This window comes from Trachymyrmex cornetzi, unplaced genomic scaffold (genome assembly GCF_001594075.2).
Source record: "Trachymyrmex cornetzi isolate Tcor2-1 unplaced genomic scaffold, Tcor1.1 scaffold343, whole genome shotgun sequence".
NCBI lineage: Eukaryota > Metazoa > Arthropoda > Insecta > Hymenoptera > Formicidae > Trachymyrmex > Trachymyrmex cornetzi.
The window spans coordinates 166,175-177,830 of record NW_017298142.1 but is presented as its reverse complement, the minus strand read 5'-3'; the positions used below and the strand labels follow the sequence as shown (position 1 = coordinate 177,830).

Here is an 11,656-nt window from a genome sequence, read left to right as displayed (position 1 = left end):
TTGAGGATTAAAACCAAAATTTCTTTAAAACCACTTTTTTCTAAAGTATAATTTTCTCACAAATCTGATGGTATCACTCAAATTTAATGAAAAAGCATATTTAACGTAGTGGGGATAAGTGTTTAGCAACTATTTATGCTTGTAACTGTTAGCAAATTGAAAATTTTCGTGGTATGAATTCGCACTAGTGTACGGTTTGAAGATTAAGAATATAATGTTTATTGTATTTTCTATGAATCAGGATTATTATCAAAAATTTTAATTTTTTATTTTAACTAAAAATTAATTTTTTTATTATTTCTGGTCGTTTCTTCTAAAAAACTTTTTTTTCACGTTGTTTCTTATTTATTAATATTTTAATTGAAAACTCAGATAAAATTACTAAAAATGATAATTAGATTAATTTTATCAATTAAAAAAAATCTTTTTTTTAATATATGCTGATAAGACAATTATAGTTATCATGATAAGCTAACACTGTCAGCTGCGCTGGTAAAGTCGCGATCTTCCACCAGTCGGCAGCACTAGCGAGAATTCTAGCTTGTAACAAATAAGATGGCCTCCACCGACTCCAGTTTATCAAGTGAAAATCCCGCCAAGAAGGAGGATGAATTTAACGAATTTTACTCGGAGGTACACGATTTCGCGTTAATTTCAGCACCGTTTTATATACGTTTCCACTGGCGAAACGATACTCCACCTTTTGTTGGTAAACAGACACGTAAACAAACTCGAAGCAGTAACTTCGATTCAAGTATCACTTTACGTTGGAAATAAAATGACAACAGACATCTCTTAAAGTCTATATGTATTTTAATCGCCCTACAATTATCGTATATAATCGTGTCGAGTCTGGCGAGTAATGTTATTACTATAAACATTAGACTTGCCTAACCTAAATAGATATATTTGTGTTGGTTGCGTGGTGAAGTTTCTCATGATTTCCTTGTGTGAAATGTGTTTTATTTTTTCTATTTATATCATACTTTATAGAATTATTATTAGAATTATTTTTACAATTAAACATATATTCTATCAACCTTTTTCTCTAACGAAATTTATATTTATTCAATTCGTAAGTAAGTACATTTCTCTTGTTCTATTTTGATGTAAAGAAGATAAACGTGATACTTGTAAAAGACAACCTGATTGTTTAATCACTTCCGTTCGTATAAATTTACTTGGTTACATTTATACTTTTCTTGTATTCTACATTATTTATTTTGTTGTATTGTACTAAAATTTAATATTTAGATTTATAATTGTATTTTTATATATTATATATTGTGACATTAATGTCTATTTTGTATTTATTAATTATATTATAATTAATTGTAATATATATAATTATATTTTAATTAATTATATACACTTATTATATAATCATGAAGTGATTTTATTGCACCTATAGGTTAAAGAAATTGAGAAAAGAGATTCTGTGTTGACCCCCAAGCAACAAATTGATAGATTACTGCGACCTGGGTCATCCTATTTTAACTTGAATCCATTTGAGGTTTTACAAATTGATCCAAGCACAGCGATAGAGGAAATAAAAAAGAAATACCGTCGTGTAAGTGTATATTTGTGACTATAACAATAAGAAGTGTCATTTAATTCTGATCTTTTGATTTAAAAATTGTAGATGTCAATTTTGGTGCATCCAGACAAAAATCAGGATGACGCCGAAAGAGCACAGCAAGCCTTTGAAAGTAAGTATAGTAGATTGATTTAGTTTAAAAAAATATATGCACACTATACATGTAAATAAATATGTTTAAAAAAATCTTATTTATTGTAGTTGTTAATAAAGCGTGGAAAACATTGGAAAACGAGGAAACTAGATCGAAATGTATGGATGTTATTGAGGAGGCAAAAGCGCGGACTGATCACATGGCAAGTATTTAATTATTTATGGAAGCTTTGTCCTTTGTGAGGCATATTGCATTACAGTCAAATTTTATATGATATATGTATAATATATGTATAAAACAATTTATTTCATTTTTCAGCACATTAACATCTTTCTAACAGGATGTCTGATTAAGCATCAAATTATTAAATTGCTTGTCAATTTAATATGTGACATTACTATAGTAGTTTAATTGCATTTATAAGTTTGAAAAATCAATTCTGTGCGCAGTTCAAATGACTACATATTTAGTATATAACTTCACACAGAAATTATTTAAACATCTGAGATCCAGTTTCGACCATTATAGGCTTTAAACTCTTACTTGTATATTTACATATATGATCTTAATCGTTTATTACGGTATATATGTATAATATTTCAATATTTAAAGATTGCAGAAAAGAAGAAGAAGCAAAAGAAAGAAGGAAAATCTGAGAACTCGGGTCCGACACTTTTAGAGGAAGAAACTGAGGAAGGCTACAGACACGCGGTTTGGGTTATGACTATGAAACTATTCGCAGATATGGAACGAAGAAGGTCATTTCACAATTTTTATTCTAAACAAAAAATCCATTAATATATTAGAAAAAATTAGTAAATTAGATGTTATATCTCTTGAATATTTATATACGAAAATGCATATTTATCTAAAATAGTGATTTCTTTTTCTTTTACAGACGAGAATTAGCCACGAGAGATGCAGAGCAACGTAAGAGAAAGCGCGAAGAGGAATTGTCTGCAGAAGCCCAAGCAGCAATGGAGCGCGAATGGCAAAGAAACTTTGAAGAATCCAGACAATCGCGCGTCGACAGCTGGAAGGCGTTTCAATCTGGTACGAGTGCCACAAAGCAGAAGAAAGCGAAGAAGTTAAAAGCTTTTAGGCCGCCAAAAACGAAGGCGGAGTCGCGATAATCGATCATCCCTCGGTTTTCTCTACTTCCGGTGTGTGGATTCTAATTTCAGTAGACGCAATGTTTTATCTTAGAGATTTTCTCACAACGTTAAGCTAGGATAAGAAATCTAATTCGCGCGTTGATAAAACGATAAACATGCTGAATCACTTTATCTTGAAATTGAAAGAAAGAGGATATTCTGGATTCTCGATTCTTTTGATTTCAAGCTATCCTGTTACAAGATAGGAATTTTTGATTTTGACATTGTTTAAACGCCGAGATTCGATTTTTATGAAATATCCTTATATCCATTAATAGTCAGTTTTATTAACTTTAAATCTAAATGATGATATCATTAAGTCTTGGACGAGCTTTCGAGGGCATCTATTTATTTCATTGAAATGAAAAGATTCTATTGCTGAAGATTACTGAATCATTTCTATTTATCATCAATTCCAACTTAACATTGCTCACTAATATATTCAGAGTAAGTTCGGGGGAGCTTGATGAAATCGATAGCAAGAACATTTTCTTGCTTAGATGTGTAATCGTGATTCAAAGCTAGAAAAATAAAAATGTTAAAGGTATATATACCGATGTTACCGTGAGTAAAATCGTAAGAATAAATTTGTGCGTTACTATAAAGGGAAAAAATATACGGAAAATGCGGAGCAATAGCAAAGTTAGATTGGATGAATGACGAAATACGAATGCATCTCTTTATGTATGTGGTTGAGTGCAGTTTCGTGTACAGGTTATGCGAAATCTCATGCTGTTCATTTTGAAAATGACTTAAATCATATATTAAAAATCTTTGTGAAAACGAATAATTATGAAAACGAATTTGCACTCTAATTTAAATATTCTAATAAGCTTATTTAAAGCTAGTTTAGATTTATTTTTATTTTATATATTTAAATTATATCCTTGTACATTTCCAATTATATATATATATATATATATATATAAAAAAGGAACAAAAAAAGGTATATTTCTCTGGAGTATTGTATATCCATAGTATTCTGACATCATTACGCAACACAATTGTCAATTTTATAATCTATATGTGTCTCGTACCTTTATTATTAAATGTACGATTGTCCATCATAGGAAAAGTACACAGTTAGATATATATTTATTGTACTGTGACGCGAAATTATATACAGTATCAGAGTATTGCTATGATATTCTGTTTCTATAAAAATGCCAAGATCGTTAAAATTTCGAATATTTTAGAACAATATGGACATTTTAATAAAAGATGATACACAAATCTTAACACTCATCATGACAAAATTTGATATACGCAGAATATCGACAAAGTTTCAGAATAACCTGTGATTTAACGGTTCAAGTCTTGAATCATCGAAATCTTTTAAAAGAGATTATCCAAAAAAGATTCATAAAATGTCGAGATCGTAATGAAATTTTTGTGCCATAAAAGATCGATTCGCTTTTTTGCAAAAGCTTCGATTCTGCACTAAATAAGATCTCGGCTTTTTGGGACGCCAATTGAATCTAAACTCCGCTGTTCATGGACGATATTGTGATGGCTCTTTTGTAGCTTCATGAACATCTCGGTATTGTCCGAATAATGAAGATTTTGCAAAGATCTGAAAACGAAAATAGTTCGTTCGATCTTTGAAATATATTGTGAGATATGAATATATACGTATATAAAAAAAAATGTTTCGAAAAGACTGTTCATATACTGCACGACGTGCTGCAATTTCGGATATGATCGTCTAATAGTGTATATATTGCTACTCAAATACATTAAAGAACCTTCCACTGAATCGACACAGCAATGCAAAATGTCCATTTAAATCTTGCATTCATGGGAGGAAAAATGCGTACATCGTTCTTGTTCCTCGAAATTCTTACAAGAAATATAGTGGGTGCCTTCCAACAAGCGACTCAGTACAACACAGTGATCATCTCATCCTTGTGTAATATTGGAAAAATACAAAGATGTAATCATGCACTGTGTCACACCGTGTCACGTGTGTCTCTTGTTGAAAAGCATCTAGTATAGTATATATGATACGTGTGTGTATATATATATATAATACATATATATATGTATATGTATATATATACTAAATAAGTAAAAAAATGTCATATGAATATGACCTTTTCCTACATATCTTAATTTTTGAATTATAGATGATTAAAAAATATATTTAAGTGCACGCCTTGTGCATCGATACTTATTATATATATATCTTAACACGTCTCGACTTTAGGTACAGTTAACGTGATGTTACAAATGCTTTGAAGCATTCGTAGTCATATAACCGTATGACGTTTTTTACTTATTTTAGTGTGTAGATTTACCCCTTGAAATACTTATTGATATGCATTTATGAATCACCCTGTGTGTGTGTATATATATATTTACATGTATATATATATACGCACATATACATATATACACACGCATACATACATACATACATACAGAATACATATTCTAAACATATACGGGATATTCTTCGCGCGCGTGCATATTTTTTTCGCCTAAAGATTCCTCTTAAACAATTTAGGTACACACAGAAAAATATCATTCTATTGAATGAAAAGTGATTACTCAATTTACTTTTTTTAGTTTAAGTAACAGTTGTCCTTAACAAAGAATATTTTCTTGATAATAATTTTAAGACATACCTGTTACAAATTCTAGAAAAACTAATTATTATACACTTAAAACAAAAATTTATATATTTTTTAAGAATGTTATAAAATTTATCGAAGAAACGACTTCATATAATAAGCGAGTCGAATTTGTTTTAATTTAATAATTTTGATTGAAGTATTAAACTTACTAGGATTTTTTAAAAATGTATTTTGAATAAATTTAATGCTTGTGATAAACTTATAATAAATTTACAGATAAATTTTTGTTACTAAATAAATACTTGAAACAAGTATTTATTATATTTGCGTATAGTATGTATTTTTCTGTGTGTAGAATTGATATTTCAAGAGATATTTGCAAAATCACTTCTTACTAGAAGAAATCAAATTAAAGCCGTGTTAATTAAGAAACTCATTAAGTACATTAAAAATATATGTAATTACATTGTGATATCATAAAAGCTCTCTTTTTCGAATTGTATTTTTCTCAGATTTGTATATGCACTGTATGGCTAATTCATTACTATTAGCTACTGATAACGGCAGACGTTTCTGCCACTTATTTACACATATCGTAAGTGCAATATAATGTGAATTACTTTTGATTGTACACATACACATATTAGAGAAGTAATGTTATATGTCTTTCACATAATAGATAAAAAATTAATTAAAAGGAATTAAAAGAAAGTAATTTTATAAAGTTAAAATGGTCTTTTCTCTCGAGATACGCGAAAAATGTCTCTTAAGGTATTCGCGTCACTCGCGCCGCGTGACGTCGATAGGATGTAAGATGTAAATGGAATGTGCCGTGGACACACAATTGCCACCCCAGGAAGCCGCGCCGTGCCGGTATCAACATTCCGAGCCAGTGTGACGCCGTACGTGATGCCCAGCAGCACGTACAATCGTGGATACCGCTAATAATCTCGTTTTCGATGAAAAATTGAAGTTTAAGTGATCTTATTCGTTAAAAACATCCCTAGCTGTAATGCAATATGATCTCGATAGAGGAAGAACATATAGATGAATTGCTTGAAGTTCTTCAAAGAGTGGAAGATGGTCAGGGCTGGGAGCTATTGAAAATAAAGTAAGTATTTCAAGAACGAAATTCAAAACTCTTATAGATTCTTAGGAACTTTTTTCCATATAATAACTTTTTCCACTCAATAACTCGTAGCTAAGTTATTTTAGTATCTTTTTGATTTTAAACATAAATAAAGTGATGATAAAATTTAATCATGTATATACATTCCTTTGATTTAAATCAATTGAAACCAACCATTCGTTTACCACTGAAAGTTGATTCTCTGACCTTCACCGTTATCTCGACTGGTTTGCAAATATGTAGTATTTTGGGAACAAATTGCGCTTTAAGCATAGTAAGGACGTAGTCGTTTGTTTTGTAGTCATAACTTGTACTATATGTTGTCATTGAAGAAAATTGTTGATGTTCTTATTGTTGTTATTGTCGTAATTTCTGTCGGTTTTTTCTTTTCTAACTTACTTAAATTTTATTCTCTTAACAACAGTTTTTTAATATAAAGCATATGAGAAAAAAATATAATTATTAAAATTCCAATAATTTAATATATAAATTATGTGATTTATTATTTTTTAATATTATCTAATTTAATTATTTAATAGTGAATTTCATAAATAACTTAATAAAAGCAAGTAGATTGAAATTACAATACTTATTATCATTAAGATGATACTATTGTTAACAAAAAAAGGATAATCTAAAATCAAGATTCATACACTTGCTTTCGAATGAATTTCGGGATTGATTTCGCACTCACAGACGATGCGTGAATAGAATTTAAGAAACAATTATTTACTATCTACTTTATATTTATGTACATACAGTGCGATAATATACAACAGTCACGAAATTAATTGTTCGTACAATCTACCATGTCGATGGTACAATTCTTCACACTATTTTTTTAAATTAGTGTGACACTAGCTTTACAATCAGTTATTGAAATATAAATATGAACTATTAATGCCATAATGCATGAATAAAATCACAATTTTGTAGTAGTTTGAAGAAATCATCGATATAACAGTGCACTGTCCAGACAATTAGTTTTGTGACTATATTTCGATATTTTTTAATCGTAAAAAATTATTAAATTTAAATTTTGAAACTCATTTATAAGTTTCATCAATAATATGCATTTATATTCTTTTACTCTTTATTTTAGCAAATTATTTCATTATGGTCGATTATTTCACAGAATATTATATGCAAGGCTGGGCATGTATTTGAAATACTTTTATTTAAAACACTGCACTATTTGCAATACAAGCGTATTTTGTATTTTTTATTTTAGTGGATCACATAAAATTATTACGTATTTTGTATTTAAAATCGAAAGATTGAAAGCTTTTTGTATCTTGTAATTCAAATAATAAGGTTGATTATCAATGTTAGTATTTGAAATACAAAATACAAAATACTTTCATAACTTTTGTTATTAATACTGAAATATAAAATACAAAATACTTTTATATGCTCCCATGAAATACAAAATACAAAATATTTTCATGTACTCTGAACAAACACAAAATACAAAATATAATTGTCTTACCTAATACTGTTTTTCAAGTAAAAGTATTTCAAATACATGCCCAGGCCTGATTATATATACAGACATATATATGAACACTATACCTAAAAAAATATTTAATAGTAAAGAAACATATAAGACTTGCATACTTAGTTGTACTTATGCAAATTTATGTATGATAAAGAGTTGTTAGCGTGCATCACAAAGCGTATTAATGCACTCAAGCTATTCCCCATAAACTATATCTCACGCGATGCATTTAAATTTTTGCGACAAGTACATGCAATTGTAGGTCGAGCGCAACAGGTAGCAAAGCCTTCTGCATCCTTTCGAATTTTCGTTACAGCTCTAAGTATTATGCAAGATGCATTTCCATATTCGCTAAAGAGAGTGAGAGAGAGAGAGAGAGGGGGGGAGGGCGAGGAAGAAAGAGGAGAGAGGAATTGCAGAATCAGATACAATAGTTCACTGAGTGATGGAAAGGAAAGGAATAAGAAGAGATCGAAAGTATTAAATCTGTTTATTATCTGGTGTTCGCCAGTACAGAGTGAACAATAAGATCGCGCGCATGAAAATAATTTTAAAAATATTTAAGATAACGCGTTTAAATAATTGAGAAAAAAGTAATTATAATGTAAACATAATGTAACATAATTTAAATTATTATTAAGACGTTATCGATTTATACCGTTATATTTGCTCTGTATATTTCCTATATTTAATTTGTATTCCTATTTGTGTATTCCTATATTTAATAATTCTCATTTATGTTGAATACGAATTATAAGTATAATTTTAACAAAGATATGATCTTTTAACGTGATCTTAATTCGTCAATAAATATGAAATAGAACAAGATTATTATCACAGAAAAGAAATCAGATTTTCTGATACTTAACTACAATGGACGTGTGGTTGAATAAAGAATAAGGAATGTTAACCTGGAAAATTACATATGACAGAGTACCAATAATTCTTGTGAATAAATCACGCGGAGGAAGTTGCGACAACAACATTGACTGCAAACACAATAGAAACTCGCGATCGAATTACTTCCCGTGACATTACTGCTCGCGTTTTCTTTCCCGTCCTTAAGCAAAATTATTTCACTTCTAGGCGATTCAAAATAAACAAAAAGACGAATAATTGATGACTTGCGTCATATATATTTACCATCATTGATAGGATTATTGATAAATCGTTGCTATATCGAAGAATATTTTATTCAGTTGTATTTCATTATCAGTTATATTTATATAAAACTAAACACATGCATTTGGAATACTATATTTTACAAGAAATTAACAAATGGCAAGATACAATGAATTTTTATGAAATAAATTAATTTAGATTTTTGACAATTTTAATGAAAGAGAAAAATTGAAAAAAAAATTTTTTTTAATTTAAGATATTTCTTAGTAAAAAAGATATCAAAGAAAAATTGTAAAATAATTTTATTATTGATTAACAATATCTTATTAGACTTCAGTAAATAATAAAGAAAATAGTGAGATTTTTTAATGAAAGTCCTTTATACAATGATAAAATACACGCAGACAAAATCGGAAATTTCAACGAAAATTGAACGAATTTATTGTGTTAATCTTTTCCTCGGTTCTCAAAATTAATTTAATATTACATCGTTTCTCAAGTTTAATTAAATATCACATGTTTCATTTTAAATCCTTTGGCTTTCTCGGGACATCCAGTCTCGTTATACATCACTGATCCCTCACACTATACAGTACGCACACTCGTATATGCACGATCTCTTCCTAATACTAATGCATATCTTATGGAGCAGGTAAAACGACGCTATAATACACAAACGCACATTTGCACACACGAAACCAAGAATTCCGCATCGCGTCGGCTGGGTCACAGCAGGAAGAAGAGAACCCGATGTATTGGTATAACGTAAATTACGCACACGATCAAGAGTCAGATTATCGCTACAGATAGAAGTGTAAAAGAATATGCGACGCCGTTACGCATCCAGATAAGCGTAAAGCTGTCTGTATGCGAGCGGAGTAACGCTACGCACACGCGTATACATGCGTATACACGCATACAAAGGTAAAAAACATGCCACACCAGTTTACACACAACACACGCAAATCAAGAATCACACTTTTGTACGCTTGTGTCGAACGAGTAGAAGGAAAAGAATATCTTCACCAGTGACTTGCACACAGACAGGTAGAACGCAAAGAACGTGCCACGCCAGTTTACACACGGCACACACACACACACACACATTCCAATCAAGAATCGTACACCTGTCTGCGTGTGCAGAGGGAAAAGAACATGGCATTCGCACACAGAGACGAGGAAAGAAAAACGCTGCGTGCGCGTACATGTGCACAGGTAAGATCGACGAGCGGTGCGGCACGACACTCGTCTGAGCCGCTTCAGTGAGGTGGTGTTCACCGCCGTGTGTGCAGCTCCTCTTGGTTTCGCCTCCGCCTCCACCTCTTCTTCGTCCTTCTGTAGCACCAGAGGGACCAGCCGGACCAGGTAGCCGCTTCACGAGGACGTAGCATCGGATCGGGGCCCGTACCGAACGGGCAGAACGGGCCCCCAGATCGCTCTTTCGTTCTGCCATATCGGTAGCCTTGCCGGGCGCCAGCCAGCCTGGACACCCAGCGTTTTAGCCCGGTCTGGTCTGGTGGACACACGTGCGCTAACCGCAGAGTACAGTGAAGAGAATTCAGATTCGTGAGTCGTGTCAAAAAGAGAATTTCTTCCGATCGCGAAGACGCGAAGGAGAATTTCTCCGGCATCGAGAGGTGAATTCCTTCGAGGGTGTTCAAAGAGGAGGAGCGGTAGGATGTGTGATCGGTGATCGTCGGTGAGTGCCACGGCAACGTGAGTGCCGACGATGTCAACGACGGACGTGGTCCGCATTGTTCAGCAAGGAGCCGCTGCCGACGAGGACCAGGGGTAATTTCTTTCACTCAATACTTATTTCGGAACGTAAGCCTCACGCGGTGAAGGGTCTTTTCACTTGAGCCGGGAGTCAGCTTAAAATATGGTGCGTTTCGTAATATAGGAGGCTGAGCGATGATTGTGTCCAGTATTACTCTACAGTATTCATCGCTCTCAAACAAGAAAAAAATTTGCATTAAATGACACAATTAAAATTACTTCAATTATTACGATGCGATATTCATCAACGATTCAAATAACCGATCGAAGTGTTACTCAAAAAATAAGAAATTATTTTAATGTCAAATCAGTGAAAATTATTTTAAGCCTTGCAGATCTTAACCTGAAATTTAGAAGACATATAAATATATTAAGACATAAAAATATATTAAAAGAATTAAATTATTATATATCCTAAATATACCCATTGACTAATCTAGGCAAACAATTTAATACTTTATTTTAAAAAATATATATATAAAATTTATGAAATCATATTTCCTTATTTACTTTCTAATGAAAGAAAAAAGAAGATTGGTAAATAATATTATAATAAAAATTAATCAAACTCATCCGCTTTTATTCAACAAGAAAAAATATTACTGACAAATTTAAAGATTCAAAGTTAAAATATTTTGTATGTATTTTTATTATGATATATATAAATTGTATATTCTCTCTCTCTCTCTCTCTCTCTCTCTCTCTCTCTC

The 11,656-nt window shown here is 31.2% G+C and overlaps 2 protein-coding genes across 2 annotated transcripts in view; both read left to right on the top strand.

Annotated features, from left to right (window-relative positions):
* The first annotated feature begins 554 nt into the window (after positions 1-554).
* On the top strand, positions 555-3,627 carry LOC108763162 (dnaJ homolog subfamily C member 8). Its single transcript, XM_018510538.1, has 6 exons — positions 555-633; positions 1,412-1,570; positions 1,643-1,709; positions 1,799-1,893; positions 2,304-2,449; positions 2,590-3,627. The coding sequence occupies exons 1-6, from the start codon at positions 556-558 to the stop codon at positions 2,822-2,824; spliced, it is 780 nt and encodes a 259-aa protein (XP_018366040.1). The 5' UTR covers position 555; the 3' UTR covers positions 2,825-3,627.
* Positions 3,628-10,748: 7,121 nt separating this feature from the next.
* The window catches only part of LOC108763164 (serine-rich adhesin for platelets), a 67,331-nt gene continuing 66,423 nt past the window's right edge, over positions 10,749-11,656 (top strand). Inside the window, exon 1 of the mRNA XM_018510540.1 lies at positions 10,749-10,961. Coding sequence (XP_018366042.1) covers positions 10,900-10,961 — 62 coding nt within the window. The 5' untranslated portion in view covers positions 10,749-10,899. The remainder of the gene's footprint in view (positions 10,962-11,656) is intronic.

Excerpts from the sequence above, each read along its gene's own strand:
- LOC108763162 (XM_018510538.1), top strand. The coding sequence starts at position 556 with ATGGCCTCCACCGACTCCAGTTTATCAAGTGAAAATCCCGCCAAGAAG. Across the intron at positions 634-1,411 it reads TTAACGAATTTTACTCGGAG|GTTAAAGAAATTGAGAAAAG; the intron begins GTACACGATTTC and ends TTGCACCTATAG. Across the intron at positions 1,571-1,642 it reads TAAAAAAGAAATACCGTCGT|ATGTCAATTTTGGTGCATCC; the intron begins GTAAGTGTATAT and ends TAAAAATTGTAG.